Source organism: Aricia agestis, chromosome 3 (assembly GCF_905147365.1).
Source record: "Aricia agestis chromosome 3, ilAriAges1.1, whole genome shotgun sequence".
Classification (NCBI taxonomy): domain Eukaryota; kingdom Metazoa; phylum Arthropoda; class Insecta; order Lepidoptera; family Lycaenidae; genus Aricia; species Aricia agestis.
In genome coordinates this window covers 23,130,941-23,150,542 of record NC_056408.1, presented here as the reverse complement: position 1 = coordinate 23,150,542, position 19,602 = coordinate 23,130,941, and the positions used below count along the sequence as shown (strand labels likewise).

The following is a 19,602-nucleotide window of genomic DNA, read 5'->3' as shown; positions in this document are numbered from 1 at the left end:
CGACAGAGAACTACTCCGACGTGGATAGTTCTACAGCTACCTACGATACTACCGAGGCGTGCGAACCAGATAACAAGAGTAATGATGATTTCGAAAACTGCGACGAGTTTGAATATTTAGACCGTATCGAAATATGCAAAAGCGACAGCTACTTGGATTGTTCAAATGCTCTCAATACATCAAAGACTAGCAACGCCGATGATAGAGAAAAGGTTTCGTCTGAGAAAAGTAAAGATTCTGATGTCACTGATGTTTTGAATGAAACTTTTACTCTAGAGCAGACCGACGAATTTAATACCGCCTTCATAGACTCAGATTTAGCTGGCAACAAGCTAGCTGACACGATATTACAAGAGTGCACAGAATCGCCAATAAAACGAAACGAAACGAAAGCCGACTGGAGTGCACTCTACGAGAGAGACGAAACATTACTAGGCTCGCCGTTTGTTAAGAAGTCTAACGTCATTTCGATGTCACAGACAGAGCACAGTGGTGGGATCAAATACTGGCTATCCTTCGACGACGTCTCCCCACCTAAAGACCCCAAACCAGGACTCGTAAAGAAATTTACTGAAAGAAAATTGCCTAGCTTTTTTGTTGTAGACCTGGAGAATGAAGACAAGCAAAACGGACCTGTATTAGGGGATGAAGACAAGACAGAAAGAAATAGGGAAAAGCTTGCGAATGTTCGTATTTACCATAACGAGGCACGGTTTAACTCTAAACGGTTGGAGCACGCGGGGTCTCACACGGTGCCTCGCGTAGTGAACGTAGAGCGAGCGGAGAGCGATCTGACCGAGCGACTGTTGTACACCTCCAGCGACAACACTCGCGGCTACCACAGCTGGCCACCCTTCGAGGACACGCTGTTCTACAGAATCATATCTAAGTTCAGGCTGACCGATAGCTTCGATTTAAGCGATTTGGAGAATGTGAAATTCGATTTCAATTGATACACAAGTCCACGAGTTTCTTGTTGTTGGTCTTCCAAATTTAAGACTGTTTCGTACTATTTTTAACCTACTGTAATTTCCTGTTTAGTTTATACAATCTGCGCACAATTTTAGGTTATATCAAAATGTTAATAGTGTAACTAACTTAAACTGCACACGCGCGCTGACTGTCGTCAATTTGTGTATTTAGCTTATCGTTAGAACTATCCACAATCCGTTATTGTGTTCATCTGATTGTAATGTTCAGGCCAAAAGGCCTATAGTAAACCGAAATATGTTTATCACTAGAAAATTAATCAGTTACATTTGTGAAGTGTAACATGTTTCGTCAGTTGATTCAGGCAAAGTCTGAGGAATAATCCGAAACTGTCTGACCAATATAAATGTATTAACTTTACTTTTCCTTGATCCACTAACGGACTGTGCTTTTGCTTTAAACGTTTTCTTATTTATTTTGCTAGATTTAACCATAATAATGCAAAAACAAAAAATAGTCCAGTTTCTTAATTATTATGTTTTTGCATAAGAGCTTGTCTTTGTTGTAATTTGCTAATTGTGTTTTTGCTTGATTCATAAAACAATTACTAAAATTTTGGGATAATTTTTAATTTGGAATGTCCTTGATGCATTTGTATGTTTGTTTCGTCTTTACATTTTGTGTTCGTGTATCACTATATTGTATAAGATGTTGCATGTTTATTGTATGTTTTATGTTTTTTAATAATAACTTTTTAAAAACACTGCGATGTTTTGCTTATTTACAAATGTTTTTCTGTTTATTGCGAGATTACAATACATTATCACACGGTTCAAAATTACGTTAAATTAAGTATATACAGTGTGAGAATGAATTGCAATCGTGTGGCATGCCCTGCACAGCTTACGGGTGGTTCCGTCAGCGGAGCTTCCTCCTCATACCGTACGCCGGTGAGTCGCGCACGCTCTTTGTTTGTTTGCTCCGTTTTACAATCTCAGTCACTGACTAACCACTTACCAGAGACATTTAATGATTATTTAGTTTTAGTTAAATGAAGATTTTGATATGAGCTCTATAGAGTATATACGTTTTTGTCAAACTCTTCATTAAATTAATTTAAGCAATGTATAATGTTTCTGATTGTGCCCGTAAAACACTTTTTCTTCACATTAAACTGTGGCAGTATTATCTCTGACTTTCAGCAGTTTTGCCAGTTAGTAGAATTTTACATAGTGAACTGGTCAAATTCGGCTGAGATTATAAAACTTGAGTTGTGTCGGCACGGGCGAAACAGTGCACTTCTGGTGTTGTGTGCTTACTGCTTACCTGTTTGTTATCGTGTTGTCTTATGGCGGCTCTCGACATAGGCGAACGCGTTGGCCAACGCGTCTGCAGACGCGTTGGCCAACGCGTTCGCCTATGTCGAGAGCCGCCATTATGTTCCACAGTTTGAAGCTTATGCGCGTATTATAGTGTTGGTTTGTTAAATTAAATGAATTATATTTACATATCTATAGCATCGCAAATAAATAATTATTATATTGCACTCGAGTGGTCTGTTTTGCACGTCCACTTCTTTGATTACGATTTGTTCTGATTCAAGTTTTTTCAGAATAATTATACTACTGAGTACGAGCCAAAAGTTTCTCGCAATGTAAAAAAAGGCTTACATCCATTGTACATTCATTCTGAAAAGTTTAAAACAGAATAAATTAAATCATTTTGTACAGTAAACTTTAAAAGGTTAAGATTTTCAAATTAATTACTAAGTTCTTCCTACAGCTATATTTAGGCTACAACAATAGAAAATAGTTACTTCTCCAACATTCAGAATATGATGAAACCATACTTGAATAATTATGAAACAAATTGTTAGTAAATGTATAGTCATACTGAATAGTAAGTGTGTTTGTTTGCAGGCGAGCACACCGTGAACGGGGACCACTCCGACGCCCACCAGAGCACCTTCTCCCACAGCAGTAAAGAGGTAACGTCTATACACCATTAGAAGTGATCTCACATTTATCAGCACGCACGCTGAAATGATGTGAGACCTCGCACATTCGTCCGCACCGCACCCGCCGCATTTCGTGTACTATGCGGTGCGATCGACGCGTACGGCGCGTACAGTGCTGAGTGCTGACAAATGTGCGGTCAGCTTTAAAGTGACTACTGACTTACAGAGCTTAGAGATTTTTAATACATAGTCACAATTTGTATGACGAAATAATATTCCTTTTAATTTAAACTAATTACAGGAACAAACTTCTCTGTGTTTTAAAAAGCGAAAACTATTAATATCGATTTATATTACTCATACAAAATTCTATACGAAGAAATTCACTGATTGTTATTAGTACTCTGTAAATTAAGTACTGACTTTAATATGCACTAAATTAATGTTAAGGAAATCACCTTTTAATTCTACTAAGTACTAAAATATTTATGAATGATTTTCCAGGGTTCTCCGTCGAAGGAAGTGTCGACAGAAGACTCCCCGAAGAAGGACAAGAAGAAGAAGAAGGGTCTGCGGACGCCCTCCTTCCTCAAGAAGAAGAAGGAGAAAAAGAAGGAGAAGTCCAGCACGCCCCAGCCCGCCTAAAGGTATGTCATATGGGGGGGAGAAGTCCAGCACGCCCCAGCCCGCCTAGAGGTATGTCGTATGGGGGGACAAGTCCAGCACGGCCCAGCCCGCCTAGAGGTATGTCTTATGGGGGGAGAAGTCCAGCACGCCCCAGCCCGTCCAGAGGTATGTCATATGGGGGGGGAGAAGTCCAGTACGCCCCAGCCCGCCTAGAGGTACGTCATATGGAGGGGAGAAGTCCAGCACGCCCCAGCCCGCCTAGAGGTAAGTCGTATGGGGGAACAAGTGCAGCACGGCCCAGCCCGCCTAGAGGTATGTCTTATGGGGGAAGAAGTCCAGCCCGCCTAGAGGTATGTTATAAGGGGGGGAGAAGTCCAGAACGCCCCAGCCCGCCCAGAGGTATGTCATATGGGGAGGAGAAGTCCAGCACGCCCCAGACCGCCTAGAGGTATGTGATATGTCATACGGGGGGGGGGGGGGGGGGGAGAAGTCCAGCACGCCCCAGCCCGCCTCGAGGTATGTCATATGGGGGGGAGAAGTCCAGCACGCCCCAGCCCACCCAGAGGTATGTTATATGGGGGGAAGAAGTCCAGCACGCCCCAGCCCGCCTAGAGGTATGTTATATGGGAGGGAGAAGTCCAGAGAGATGATATTATGCTTGTATCTTATTTCAATTATATTTAGTTAAAGTTTGTTTGGATAGGTTTGGTTTTGTTGCGACGGTTCAAGTTAAAAATTTAAATTTAGTCGCGACCATTTGAGAACTTCTGAAAAAAATAGAGACATTTAATACTGGTTTTAAAATTGTGTTTTGGTAAAAAATAATTGTTTAAAATTATTTTCCAGATAAAACTCAACCACCATCACTGCCATCGCTTACAAGTTAATGAAGGAGCGGACAGGACTCGGGAACAACCGCACCCACCCCCGCAGCTCGCAGTGCCGCCGCCCCCCGCGCCCCGCCCCCGTCTAACGTTATTTCGTGTCTATGGATAGAGTTATCCCTGTCAAAATTTATGTCAAATATGACGATGTTTTTATGATATACTGCATGCTTATATACGTAAGGTATACGTACCTCCCCGCGTCGCCCGCCCGCGGCGGTCGGCGGTACTGCGGCCCGCGACAGTTATAATATATTTATGCTTCATTTGTTTTAACCGCGAGAGCATTTAGCTTTAGACGTAGGACGCCGTCGAGTTTATTCGCTCGTTGCGACTTTCGACCCCAACAGCCTCACCTAAAACTACTAAAAGTTTACTTTCTAAAGTTTCAACTTCCGACGCCCGCTTCCCGCCGGCGTCGCCGCACTCGCGACTCTTGCTAGGATCCCGACCATTCGGTAGCTTTTAACGTAAAGTGTCGATTTAATGCTCTAGGTTACGATAGATTTTGTATGCCGCGGCGCGTCGTCGCGCGGCCGCGCCCGCCGCCCGGCGCGAGCCGACGGCGGACGGCATGTAATGCTTTTCGTGTTAGGGGCCTCCCCGCGCCATTCGTGCTTTTCGACAGAGTCGCGGGCAACGTCCGCCCGGTGCGCCGGGGGCACGCTGCCCTGACGCTGCTAACTCTAAATTATATATAAAATATAGCACTCTATATGTAAAGTTAATTTTATCGGCTAGCCTACGTTCGTAGATTAAATTATTTTCGTCGGTCGCGGCGGCCGACACGGCCGGCGGACGCCGCCGGACGCGATCCGGCTCGAGCGCGGCCGTGTCGGCGCCGCGCGGGCCCGCCCCGCCCCGCCCCCCGCGCCGCTCGCCGGCCGCACCCGGGCGGGCCCATCAATTTGACATTACCTAGAGTAAGTCTAGAGTTGTTAAAATGACAAGTTGATTTTTTATTGTATGTTATACGTGGCGAGAGTCGGCCGCAGCCGCGCCCGTCGTCGCTCTCCAGGAAACCGTCGATCCTCTCTCTATCGCTATATTTTTGTAGTCACTTCCGTAAGAAACCCTTCCGACATATCCGCGCACCTCCTCCAGCACTGCCATTTTCTGTGTTATATATTAACAGATAGGGACAAATGGCGCCGAGCCAGTACGAGTACGAAGGTGTTTCCGCAATTCTCCGCGATTGTCACGAACATTCTGAGCGAGTACGTAGTGTCTGTATCCGTCGACGTCGTGTTTAGTTTGAACGTTAAAATTACGAGCGATGTTCAGTTGTACATAATGCTGCACGCGTGATGCGGCGCGACTCGCGGCGCGGCCGACGCCCGATCCCCAGCTTATGAGTAATGTTTAAGTGATTATTTAGTATCTTGTGGAACTATGACACCGGCATTCTATGCAATTCGTGTATTTGTAATAAAAAATAAATTATTAGTTTTAAACGGACTTTTATTTCTCTCGCACGTCTCTCACGCCGCCCCGCGGCTCAGGCCGTCTGCGATAAGTTTATTTTAGCTGAAGAGTTTATTTGTAACATGTATTTTTTTATTTCTACAATATATACTGTTTAAAATTTTATTATGAAATCATTGTTTTATTTTTTAATGACGAAAGTTAGTTTGTCCCTATCTATGTAAGCCGACGCGTTACAAATAAATAATTTTATGGTATGCATAATATGGTAATTAATATAATATAGATGAAACACTTGGTCCCGCTGAGGTCGAGCGATAGATTGTGGGAGTATGCGTGGTGGCCGCAAGGGGAGATCTCCCGACTGAGGTGTGCTCGTTTGAGTTATTGTTCGTGCGAGTCCATATTTCCATAGGTCTTTGATATTTCCATACCTTCTATTTCGAATTGAGTGTTCTATTATTTTTCTTTTTCATAATAGGTATTATATTTTTATAGCCAATAATATGATCAATCCCAATCAATCCATAGACATCTGCGAGAGATGCAGTATATGTTTATTTTTCTCTATTGGGTGATGTCCGCCTGACACTGGCGTACCTCAACAATGTATCCGATTTAATAATTTGTAAAAATGTAACAAAATTTCAATACATCTACTTACTTCACAACCGTTTTATGCAATGCATTAATTCTAAACATGCAATAAGAATCAGATACTTTTACCATGGAATTTGTGGATGGACATATAATGGTAGCTAATCCTTGTACTGTGATAATCACTTCTTGAACACAATATAGTCTACTGTAGCCAATTCCTTGTTAAATTGTCTGCAGACAGAAAAGCGCAAACCCAAAATACCAATAACAGCGTCAAACATCCCATCGAGCGACGCGGAGTCGCCCTGCTGCACCCGACTGTTGGAGCTAGCGGGTCAGGCGCAGGCGCTCGCCGGCAAGGCCCAGGGCCTCTTCTACGGCTGCTACAACGAGAGGATACACGAAGTCCTCTGTACCTCCCTCGCCCGCGCGCTCATCCTCCTCCAGAACAGCAGAGTACTCTGTACTAGCTGTATGAAACACATCTACGACTGTATCTGTGATACTGTGCAACTAAAGCGATGATTTTTTTCTGCTTTTTATTAACGGGTACTGGTCCACCAGATTCCCGTCACTGCATCTCCTGTAAGGCATAACTAACACTGGGGAAGTCGTGCGCATTCGCTCTTTGACTCTTTCATATTTTCATAGTGGAAATTTACTGTACTTTATGTACTTAAATGATACAACAATAGAAATGAATATGCTTCGGCAGAAACGTGTCGCATCGACTTTGCTCCAGTGTGATTTGAGCCTAAGTCGCGATTGATAGCGGTAACCAATGCCAAGCCAATTGATATGACCTTATGGAGCCGAGGATATTAAAACCCGAAAAAAATAAATAAATAAACGTTTATTCAGCCACCATTAAATGTTGCACATAATATGACTTATTATACAGAACTGATATCAACAAGCATTCCATTAAAAGCAGCTCGGAGTAGGAAGTAATCGCTACTAGGAGTATGGGTAAAGTCAAAAGCGGTATACTAACAAAAAACTTTATTAAGTCACCATAAAAATTCCCGAGCCTTAAAACATCGTCTGTGGAGCCGCCTGCCGCACATCCAGTATAACACACTTTACTAATAAAAAACCACAGAATGAATACAAGGTATGCTGAACTCTTGCACGTTGGAGAAGTCATATTATGGTAGAAAGACAGCGAACCTTAGACAACGTAAAACTTTATAAGTAAAGGAGTAATGTTTATGAATATTATGATCTTGGCGGGGGCACTACCGTGCACCCAGATGAAGTAGAAACCAGCAACCGGCAGTCGGCTTCACGCACGGCGTTAATACAAGTGAAAATCGTGAGAAAATTGAGTGAAAATTGAAAATTCAACAAACAAAAGTGGAAGATCTCGTGCGGTGAGGCTCCCTGTACTAACAATATCTGTACATATAATACAGTATATAAATACACAATGTAAGAAACTTGTACATCCAATCATGATTCAAACAACATTGGTCTTTTTTTTTAACTGATTAGTGATTACAAATAAAAAGATAGAGTTACTTTGACAAAGTTGTAGAATTAATAAGCTTACAATGTTTTGTCATTTTATCTTTATAATATTAATATTTTGTCGTCTGTATGTAACCTTTTTGTTTGTATTTTTTAACAAATGTTTCTATATTTTATATTACCTAATTTATAATAACAAATTAGTCATAAAACGAGGTGTGTCGTGTATCAAATTCTACTGAGCTATGGTATCAACTAACAAACTAGATGTTTCTTATTCTATGGTCACAACTCACACTCGACCAAACAGAACGACACAGTCACCAGTATGGTATGCAGATAACTGGTGTTCCTGGGGAAGGACATAGGCACGGTTCTCGCGCGATCAACTTATTTTGGCGCAACTGAGTTGCAGGCGTCATCTAAAATGATATCACAATTCAATTGTTAGGCTGTTTACATTCACGCCGCGGCGGTGCCGCTCCTTTAACTCATTCTTGTGTTCCTATTTGCCCTTACACACGGCGCCGCGGCGGCGATAAAGCTGCCGCTGCGGCGCCGTTTGCGCGCCTTAAAGAGACTATATACTTTTGACTTAAAATTTATCAAGTTTATTTGTACTCGTAATATCAATTTCTCATATCAATCACGTTTGGCAGAGTGTGTGAACATGGGATGTAAAAATATACATCTAGATTCTAGAACATTCTTTACAAGAATCGAATCTACGCAACAAACAACTTAATATTTACAATTACTTACTCATCTACAATTATACTTACAACTGTTTATTTACAAAAATATCAACAATATTCAAACATTTATATTTTGGATTGGTTTTAAATTTAAGTCTATTTGCCACTCTAATATTTTATTCGCCGTAACTAAGCGATACCACACCCGACTTATTTTATACCACAGTTGCTGGTAATTTTGCTACAAAATTAACACCACCAACAAAAGTTAAGCTCATCGATCACTTAAATAAATCTAAAATGTCTAAAAACCCAATTCACCATCATGGCCATCCCACCAGTAACTTTGTAACAAGTAAACAGAACAACTCCACAAAAAGTAGTAGTTTTCAAACTTATATTACTTTATAGCAAAACACAAAAACAAACGATGTTTTGTCGGTAAGATGAATGATTATATAGCAACATTTAAGTTTCTACGTTTTGTATGTGTTGCTTGATATAATGAGAGAATGACAAAACTCTCTGAACTCTTCTTTACTTTTAGGAGAACATTTTAAAACATGTAAAACTATAACAATCTGTAAGAAGTAAGTACAGAATATAATGTAAGGTCATGCCTAAGTACGGTATTATGCCCCAGCATAAAAATGACTGCGTAATAGCAATACACACAAAAGTGATAGTTAAATATGATATACAAAATATAAATACTTGTGAAAATTTCGAGAGCGATGTTTCAATACAGTCAGAGCTGATGAGTAAAGTTTGCAGTGATTTAGCAACATGTTTATGTGAAACTGTCAAACTGAATATTATAAAATTGATAAGTAAAAAATTTTTAAACTTAGATTAGATTGATATCACAAAGCATAAGTGAGCTACAAATATTTACGAAATAAATTATCTAAACTGGCAAGGTCTCATTTTAAAATTCAACATTATTTTAGAATATAACAAAATGTTGTAGCTGGGAAAATGCACCGACGCCCGTTCGAGTCGGAATAGCGCCGGGCGGTTATTGTAAAGTCACTGGCAGTCGGGGGACTAGCAGGGGGGCGGCACGGGGTGGTCGGGGGGCGGGTACTCGTCGAGCGGGGGGCGGGGCGCGGCCAGGCGGAAGTTGTAGTCCTGCGTGCCGTGGATGGTGCGCACGTGGATGCGCAGGTAGCTCGGCCGCGTGAAGAACTTGCAGCAGATGTGGCACTGGTACTTCTTGAGCCCCGAGTGTGTCTCCAGGTGGCGCTTGAGCTTGCCGCGCGTGATGAACCCCTTGCCGCACTGCTGGCAGATGAACGGCTTCTCCTTGGTGTGCGTGAAGCTGTGCAGCTTGAGGTAGTAGTGCAGCTTGAAGCTCTTGCTGCAGACCGGGCACACGTGCTTGCGGTCGTCGGCGGCGGCGGGCGCGGCGTCGGCGACGGCGATGCGCGAGCCGTGCGACTTGAGGTGCTCCTCCAGGTAGTAGAAGTGCTGGAACACCTCGCCGCAGATGTTGCACACGCGGCTGCGCTCGTCGGGCGGCGCGGGCGGCGGGTCGGCGGCGCCGGCGCGCGGCAGGCGGCGCGCGTTCTGCAGCACCATGGCGAGCACGTGCGGCCGGTCCTCCTCGCGGATGAGGCCCTCGCGCTGGTGCGTGTTGAGGTGGAGCTGCACGTGGTAGCGCGTGTGGAACATGTGCGCGCAGACAGGGCACTCGTAGCGCAGCACGAAGCGCGCGGCGCGGTGGCCGGCCAGGTGGCGCTCCAGCTTGCCGGCGGACGAGAAGCCCTTGGTGCACACGTCGCAGATGTAGGGCGAGTGCTCGGCGTGCGACTTGCGGTGGTAGACCATGGTCTCGCGCTTGGCGTAGGTGCGGCCGCAGACGGTGCACAGGTAGGGCTTGGGGCCGGCGTGCGCGGCCTCGTGCTGGCGCAGCGCCGCCTCGTCGGGCTGCTCGGCCAGGCAGAATGTGCACTTGTACACCAGCGGCTCGCCCTCGTGACACTTCTTGTGGACCTGCAATACGACACCCCAATCTTACTGTTGATAACCTTTTAGGACTGGTTCTAAATATTAAAAATAAATAATAATGACGTTTCGCCCCTTCTCTTTAAAATTATTATTCATAATAAGCTCCTTGATGTAAACATTATACAATTGACATTAATATTATGGTCTAATTATTCACCTATTACAACAAGCAGATTCTAAACACTAACGGCCGTTCCCAATATTTGATCTATCTCTGGTTTTGCCCTACTAGAGATAGGAATAGCTCACAATTGACATAAAATATATGTCTCTAATGTCTAATGTGAGCTATTCCTATCTCTAGTAGGGCAAAACCAGAGATAGATCAAATATTGGGAATGGCCGTTACTACACTAGATTTTAATGCATATAAGCATTGTTTTGCTTTCTTTGAATTTTACCGTAGCAAACAAAGTGTTAGAGTTATTTATTTGAACTAACTATTACACACACTGCAGATTTTAGAAGTAATGTTCTGAGATTACACACAAATCACACAGGGCTATGAAATCATGAGATCTGCCCTAAAGCGACTAGTGAAGTAGTGACTAAGGCTCTGTTCCCGCCATGTAGAATAAAATTGTATCGACTGTACCCTCGTCCCTCACCTGTAGAGTGGCCTGGTGCAGGAACCTCTTCTGACAGAACTCGCAAGAGAATGGTCGCTTCTGGTAGCCATTCTTCTTCTTCTCACCTTTGGTCTTCTTCAGAAAATTTGCCAAACCATTCTTCATTTTTCCTCTGTCAACAAAGATTTTTATAAGTTAACTAGTTGACTTGGTGAACTTTGGGTCACTTATAAACCTTCCCTGGACTTCCAGGATTATTTTATTTCCAGTTTTATATTACGTTATTTACAGGGCTCTTTCATGTGCATGTAGCACTTAATTTATTTTTATTAAAACAGACTATCGTAGCTAAACTTACTTTTTGTCGGTTTCTCCATCTTCTGTCTCCGTTTTTACCTCTGGTTTTACATTGTCTGGAATCATTAAAAAAATTAAATACAATTTACGAAAGGATAATAAAACCGAGTTGGATTTTGACACAAATCATCCTCGAGTTTCATTTCTATGAGTATGTATGTAAGTAGAACCCGCTCGAGGCATGTATAATGTAAGTACCATCGAAAAATTAATTCAATGTAAATCGTGATTCGCGAACTTGACTGGGTTTGACATTTAAACACAACCAAACTACCAATTTCTGCCATTTGTCTATAGTCAACTTCTCTGATAGTACAAATACTGTAGGTTTGTTGTGCTCACCCTCCCAGGTCTCGGGATGCGTGAGCGCGTGCCGGTGCATCTTGCTGGCGGTGATGAAGGCCAGGTCGCAGTGCGGGCAGCGGTAGGGCCGCTCGCCGGAGTGTGTGCGCATGTGCACGCGCATGTACGACGCGGAGCTGACGGTCTTGTGGCACACGGGGCACTCCAGCTTGCCCTTGCCCTTCGTCGGCGGCTCGTCCTTGGGGCTCGACACCCAGGTGTTAGTCGGGAAGTAGTCCTCGTCTGATGTCCTGAAATGTTCGTACAGACTGATGTCAGCATATCTATATCTTTTGAAGTAGTCTGATACGTGGGAGAGCCATGCTTCGGCACGAATGGGCCGGCTCGACCGGATAAATACCACGTTCTCACAGAAAACCGGCGTGAAACAGCGCTTGCGCTGTGTTTCGCCGAGTGAGTGAGTTTACCGGAGGCCCAATCCCCTACCCTATTCCCTTTCCTACCCTCCCCTATTCCCTTCCCTACCCTCCCCTATTACCCTATTCCCTCTTAAAAGGCCGGCAACGCACATGCAGCTCTTCTGATGCTGCGAGTGTCCATGGGCGACGGAAGTTGCTTTCCATCAGGTGACCCGTTTGCTCGTTTGCCCCCTTATTTCATTAAAAAAAAAAAAAAAAATTATGAACAGTGAAGTCTCAGTAAAGCATCCATTAGAGAATATCATGTAAAGTTCGGAGCAGGATGCGACAAACACATGCAGTAAATAATCTGACCAAAATCCGACATGTTGCACTTGTAAATATTTTTTGACTAAGCCCATTAATATAATAACAACCAAGCTTTAAAATGTCACTTACGCTTCATTCTTGACGTCCTCATCATCATCTTCAACTTTCGCCATCTCTCTCTTCACATCACTCTTGTTATCCACTACATTGTCATCATCATCATCATAGCTGTGGCAGTCCTCCATCTCCCTGGGAGTTTCCTCCAGCTCTAATTTTATCTCAACGGAATCAATAGGATCAATTTTAACTTCTTCTATGGTGATCGGTTCGGGGTTGAACACTTCCTCTTTAATGGGAACTTCTATCTCCTTCATTTGTTCTTCTTTAACCTCCTGGGTCACAGGAGTCTCCATAGGCCACAGATCTCCCCAGGCGTCCGTAGTTTTTACCTTATTTTTGTCTTTTTCCTCCTCTTTTTCTCTCAATTGCTCTTCTAATTCTTTAAGGTAGGGCAATATAGCATTGTAGTCTGAAATATTAAAAATTAGTGTAACAAAATATACTTTATCCCAAAAAACAAACATTCACAAAATTTTAGAGTAAATGAATGTTACACACCATAAGGCTCTCCTTCTAATTTGTGTTCAGCGTGTTTGTTGTCAAAATGCCTTGTCAAGAATTCAAATCTAAAAAATAAGATTCACTTTTAATGTCTGTGCTGTTACGCTACTGATATAAGTTTACTAGAAAAGATGATACAACTAACCTACAGAATAATTTGTAGCATATCCTACATTGATACTTGATGGCCAGGTGGTACCTCTTGTTGTGTCGTCCAAGTTTGCTCGCCGTGATAAATGACTGCCCACACTGTGCACATACATAAGGTTTCTCATCTGAAATATGTAATTTAATTGTTTTTTTTAACATTAATTAACATTTGCACATACATTTATTAATATTACAATTTTTTTTCAACTGGTATGTTGCTCAAGTCTTGATAAAAACATAAAATTACAATTACCTGTGTGAGATCTAACATGAAGTTTTAGGTAGTAGCTGAGAGAAAATTGTTTGAAACACGCAAAACATTTGTATATTTTCTGTAAATTGAGCAGCTCCTGCTTCTTAGCAATCAGCTCATTTGGATCACTAGCATTTAGTTCGTTTGGATCATTCTGGCCGTTAGTGACATCCCTCTCTTCCGTGGGTTCTTTCTCTTTGGAATTATTAATTTCATTTGCTTTCTCTGTCCCGATGTAACCATCCTCGGGCTTAATCTCTACATCCAAGAGATCATTTTCTTTTTTTACAATATCTTTTAATTTTTTTAGTTTTTTAGTTTCTTTTTTTAATTTCCTCCTTTTGATTTGATTTTTTATCCTCAGATCGTAGCTGGTGATGCGGTCATTGTGCGAGGCCACATGCACGTCCAGCTCGGGCAGCGTGGGGTAGCAGATGTTACACAGGGAGCAGCCGTAAAATTTGAAGTCCGGCTGTGATATTTTCACAGACATGTTTTTAAGTCGACCATTTTTCTTCTTTCTGCTTGTGGCGGATATATCAGGTTTGACATCTTCATTATTACTATAGTTTGCGAGTGCTTCTAAGTGTGGTTGGGTTGTATTTTCATAAGCATTATGAACATTTTGATCCAGTTGTCCACCATTTGTGAGCTGCTGATCGATTGGAATACAGTTTGCTAAATCTTGGCAGCTCATAAATTGATTATAAACAGCACAGCCGTAGCTTAATGGATCAAAATCTTCAGCCATCATTGTTGGGCTGAAAAACAGAAGTGAATTTAGTAATGTGAGGTCTGATATTGTAATATTATTATGTTAACTACTTTTACTAATAATTATTTACCTTAAAAACTTTTAACTCGTTTATTGTAAAACGAAAAGAAATTAGAAAACATGTTTTGACATCTAAAGGAATATAACAATAGTTTATTTACTTTTGTCAAATTAAATAATCATAATAATTACAACTACGAGATATACTAGTGTCCTTTCGGTACGAGGACGTAAAACAATCGATAAAGAATGGCAGAAAAAAATACCTGTTCCGAGCACTCACTGGACGTCACAAAAAAACACTTTTTTAACAAGTTCCAATTTTTTATAAAGAAATATCATGTTTATCTACAATTACACTAATAAAACTCAAATTTTTGAATAGGATTCCTATGAGACTATTTCTTAGGGTAAAAATAGGTAACGTTTCAAGTTTATTTACTAATAAAAACAATCATTTAGTCACAAATTCACATTTTTTTCTCGCGTGATCGAACTTTAATGGCAGACGCAAAATGTTGCCCTAACATATTTTTAATTTTAACTATTATAATTATTACTTATTACATACTTCGCCAATCGCGTTAATCGCCCTAAGCTACTAAGTATACAAAAATATTATAATTTTAAAATTTAAATATTACAAATTTTTCAACATGAATAAAAAAAAATCTTCAAATGTGGCAAATTGATTATAGTTTAATATTACCTACCTATACAGGAACGAGTGTATTGTGACTAAATAACTATAAACTATCTTAATATTTTAAAATATTTATACATTCCATCGCAGATAGTAACCAGTTACTACTATTTACTACTAAATTATTACTAACCACTTACGCTTGGCTACAGATCCATTAAGTCGTTGGAGTGGATTAAATCCACTCCAACTCCACTTGTACACAACCAATAATTGGCAGTTTGTCACAAATATAAAGCGTCATTTTTAAAACTACTAAAATTTTACATAAACTACCATAGGCGTACCGAGGAGGGGGGCAGGGGGTGGCAGCTGTCCCCCCCCCCCTGATTCATGTTGACGTCCCTACTAAGTATATTATCTAGTATTTTTATCTATAAAAATGAAAAATTGGGAAAACGAATTTTTGCCATTTGTTTGCAATACAATATTTTCAACTAAAAATTATTAATTTTTTATTCTTAATAAACACCTAGCTTATGAAAAATCTGATTTGCCCCTCCCCTGGCCCAGAACCTGGATAATTTGCCCCCCCCCCCTGGCCCAGAACCTGGGTACGCCCATGTTAACTACAATAATTATTTACAAAGATCTTGCGTTACAGACTACAGTTAAGTTCAATTCACATTCAATCAAAAAATTTCCCAATAACTGTGTTACTTGTGTAGTATGAAGTAATGGCAACACATGATAAATGTCAGTATTTTTTTTTCGTTCAGAAACGCGACGTTGCACAAATCATTCGATGGGTTGAATCATAGACTTATTAAATACTGGGTTAAATGAACGTGGGTGACATTGACGGGAGCGCTGCTCAGAGAATAAATCATAAACCTATAACGCTAGTATATATTATGTCTATGGAGTAAATAGCCGTGTTCGTTTCATTTTTTCGCAGTTTGGCAGCTGACTGTCAACTTCATAATTGAGTGTCAAGTTCAATAAAATACTAACAATAATTTCTGTCAGATTTTCGAACATGACACTGACACTAATTTTTAACTTTGCGCATGCGCAATGTGCATTGAAAAACGAAACGAACACGACTAATTAGTGTTCTGTCAAACACATGTTAAAAATGACGTTTTGTATGATAAAAGATGGTGACAGTTCGACAAGACTTTATTTGAACGTGGCGAGAAAAGGATAACGCTTCTATCATACAAAAACGTCATTTTTGACATGTGTTTGACAGTTCTCCTTTACCAGCAGCGCTCCCAACAATGTCACCCACGTTCAAATAAAGCCTTGTCGAACTGTAAAAGCGTTTAGTTCCTTTTCTGGCCACGTTCATAGGCAGGTATTACACGCATCAATATTATCACGATTCCGTGATAATATTGATGGTATAATAGGCCCAACCGCAGTATCAGTTCACTTGTGAATCGCGTGATACTAGAATCATGATAATATTGATGCGTGTAATACCTGCCACAGAAAGCCTTGTCGAACTGTATAGCCCGTCAAAAAAGTCACGACATTAATAGAGTCGCCACTTGTTTCCGGTGTGGCCTCTTATGGCCATCCAGTCACTATAAAAGATTTTGATACTTTATATAAAATACAGTTTAAAAACAAGTTGTATATATATATATATATATATATATATATATATATATATATATATATATATATATATATATATATATATATATATATATATATATATATATATATATATATATATATATTTCGATTTTACCGACTCTTAGTAAAATATTTGAAAAAATAATTGTACAGCAATTACTGTTACATTTTAATTTAAATAATTTATTACACAATAACCAATACGGTTTTACTAAGGGTCGTTCCACAACGGATGCTGGTATAGGTCTTCTTTGTAGCATATTTGAAGCTTGGGAGGAGGCACAGGATGCCTTAGGTATTTTTTGTGACCTCTCTAAGGCATTTGACTGTGTCGAGCATGCTACTTTAGTCAAAAAATTGCACCACTATGGCATAAGGGACTCAGCACTCAGCCTTTTGACTTCTTACCTCAAAAATAGGACTCAAAGGGTTGAAGTTAATAGTAAAAGATCCAATGGGACCAAAATAGAATTAGGTGTACCACAGGGATCCATTTTAGGACCATTTCTTTTTCTCATCTACATTAATGACTTACCTTATCTAGTTAAGGATAATGAGATAGTACTTTTTGCTGATGACACTTCACTTATTTTTAAAGTGAAGCGACGGCAGTCAAATTACGACGAGGTAAATAGTGCTCTCTCAAAAATAGTACATTGGTTTAATGTTAATAACTTACTTTTAAACTCTAAGAAAACCAAATGTTTAAAATTTACTTTGCCCAATGTTAGGCAAGTTCAAACCAATTTACTATTAAATGATGAGAAAATGAATTTGGTGGACTCCACTGTATTCTTAGGCATTACATTAGATAGTAAATTACAGTGGGGTCCTCATATTGCTAATCTTGCAGGTAAGCTCAGTTCTGCAGCATATGCAGTCAGAAAAATTAGGGAAATTTCTGATGAAGACACGGCAAGACTAGTTTATTTTAGTTATTTTCACAGTAGAATGTCTTATGGTATCCTTTTATGGGGAAACGCAGCCGACATCAATACAATTTTTGTGCTGCAGAAGCGAGTTAAACGCTCAATTTATAAAATGTCAGCTTTTGAATCTCTGAGAGAAAAGTTTAAAGAAATTGGTATTCTAACTGTTGCTTCTCAATACATTTTGGATAATGTATTGTATGTTAGAAAGAATTTAACTAAATTTAAAACTAAAAGTGATAGTCACAGTAGAAACACTAGAAATAGGCACAAGCTGGAAATACCAGTGATCAGACTTAGCAAAATAAGTAAATCTTTTAAAGGTCAATGTATACGCCTTTACAATAAAATCCCGGAAAACGTTCAAAATCTATCAATTAATAAATTTAAAAAAGTAATTAAAGAACGTTTGTGTGCCAAAGCCTACTATACGGTCAAAGATTTCCTAAACGATAGCACATCTTGGGAGTAGGATGGCTGCTTGCAAGGCTGCTTCTACATTTATTATATGTGACTTACAATTGTGTATTCATATTGTATAGATTAAGTTATTTACATTGTAAATTTTTTTTTTTAAAAGACAAATTTTCCACTTTTTTACTAAAAAGTGGCCCCGTGCGAGTTTCTTACGCCGGTTCTTCTCGCCGGGTTAGTTCCCGAACCGGTGGTAGGCAACATGTAGTTCAACATTCTGAAAATATTTGATTCAAATTTATTCAGAAATAAAACAATTTTTATTTTTTATTTTTATTTTTTTATACTCCGCCGTTCCGCCGCCGAGCTACAAGTACACACGAGACTCCCCGACGTTGCGCGTCGGGGCGATTCAATGGTTGCCGCGAACTGACTCGTGGCGGACGCGCGCGACTCTTACGCATTGTCATATTATAATTGGCAAAATTTATCAAAAAAAAAATACTACATTGCAGCCGATTGTTGGGACAATGAAAAAAAGGCAAATTTATATATCTACTGTCATGGTACCTCTAATAATTAATATCTATGACAATAATAATATTATTAAATATACACACAGATGTTTTATACTTAAATCTTAATTATAATAAATATGCTTATTTAAAATAGGTGGTAGGTGGTAGCTGCAAATACCTACATTATACATATTAATAATATAATCCATACCTAATGGGGATTGTCCATTTTTTTCTAATTTTGCTCATTACAAAAACATTTCGATGAATAAGGTCAGTGATCGTTTTTCTGTATATAAACGAAAAAAATACCCATTAGTTACTTATATTTTTGAACAAATAGGTACGTTTAACCTTTGTTTGACCTTCAATGGCATTAAATTAGCAATAAAATCGACCAATATTACGTTTCGAACTTTTGGTAAGCCATTATAAATAAGATTGAACGGAAATTTAAAACATATGCAGAGGTCAATTGGCGGCCGATGATGACGTCAGAGCGAAACTTTAAAAATTTATTGCGAAAAAAGTAGCCAATGAATTTCAAAATTATTTAATTTATATTCTTAAAATACTCTATTTTAACGAAAAAATATATAAAAAGTACATGTGATTCTTTTGGACAATGCCCATTACCTACATAAACCGGCGTGAAACAGCGCTTGCGCTGTGTTTCGCCGAGTGAGTGAGTTTACCGGAGGCCCAATCCCCTACCATATTCCCCTATTCCCTTCCCTTCCCATCCCTACCCTCCCCTATTATCCTATTCTCTCTTAAAAGGCCGGCAACGCACCTGCAGCTCTTCTGATGCTGCGAGTGTCCATGGGCGACGGTAGTTGGTTTCCATCAAAAAAGACAGACAGATATACTTTCGCATTTATAATATTAGTATAGATAACGTGTATAACAATCGAAAGAATCGAAAAACCCATCTCATCATGGTACCACGTTTTATAGAAATACATATGGGCAAGCGAAAGCGCGATCTAGGCGACTCTTGGCGCTATCTTACGTCACTGCATAGATAAAGTACTGATTTATTAAATAACGTAAAAAAGAAATAACAATCGAAAAAATCGAAGATGGAATGTAAGAAA

At 40.1% G+C, this 19,602-nt stretch overlaps 3 protein-coding genes across 10 annotated transcripts in view; 2 read left to right on the top strand and 1 right to left on the bottom strand.

Moving 5' to 3' along the window:
* The window catches only part of LOC121725729 (protein hu-li tai shao), a 63,019-nt gene extending 57,167 nt beyond the window's left edge, over positions 1-5,852 (top strand). For 4 of the 7 annotated variants that reach the window (XM_042112804.1, XM_042112803.1, XM_042112802.1 and 1 more), the window contains 3 exons: positions 2,850-2,917; positions 3,392-3,534; positions 4,361-5,852. In XM_042112804.1, coding sequence (XP_041968738.1) covers positions 2,850-2,917; positions 3,392-3,532 — 209 coding nt within the window. In that variant the 3' untranslated portion in view covers positions 3,533-3,534; positions 4,361-5,852. Of the gene's footprint in view, positions 1-1,832; positions 1,881-2,849; positions 2,918-3,391; positions 3,535-4,360 lie in introns of all 7 variants that reach the window. The other 3 variants (XM_042112799.1, XM_042112800.1, XM_042112798.1) reach the window with 1 other exon arrangement.
* A 566-nt stretch (positions 5,853-6,418) lies between these two features.
* Positions 6,419-6,954, top strand: LOC121725761. The gene is made up of 2 exons (XM_042112861.1): positions 6,419-6,577; positions 6,661-6,954. Exons 1-2 carry the CDS (start codon positions 6,551-6,553, stop codon positions 6,946-6,948), a joined length of 315 nt encoding a protein of 104 aa, XP_041968795.1. The 5' UTR covers positions 6,419-6,550; the 3' UTR covers positions 6,949-6,954.
* Positions 6,955-8,049: 1,095 nt separating this feature from the next.
* On the bottom strand, positions 8,050-14,845 carry LOC121725727 (zinc finger protein 791-like). 2 transcript variants are annotated; one of them, XM_042112795.1, is made up of 9 exons: positions 14,621-14,845; positions 13,580-14,340; positions 13,322-13,451; positions 13,174-13,241; positions 12,685-13,084; positions 11,867-12,117; positions 11,526-11,580; positions 11,207-11,339; positions 8,050-10,583 (listed from the first exon to the last, which is right to left on the bottom strand). In XM_042112795.1, the coding sequence occupies exons 2-9, from the start codon at positions 14,331-14,333 to the stop codon at positions 9,636-9,638; spliced, it is 2,739 nt and encodes a 912-aa protein (XP_041968729.1). In that variant the 5' UTR covers positions 14,334-14,340; positions 14,621-14,845; the 3' UTR covers positions 8,050-9,635. The 2 variants fall into 2 exon arrangements, with proteins under 2 accessions (XP_041968729.1, XP_041968730.1); XM_042112796.1 differs by lacking the exon at positions 14,621-14,845 and adding an exon at positions 14,425-14,466.
* Positions 14,846-19,602: the final 4,757 nt, after the last annotated feature.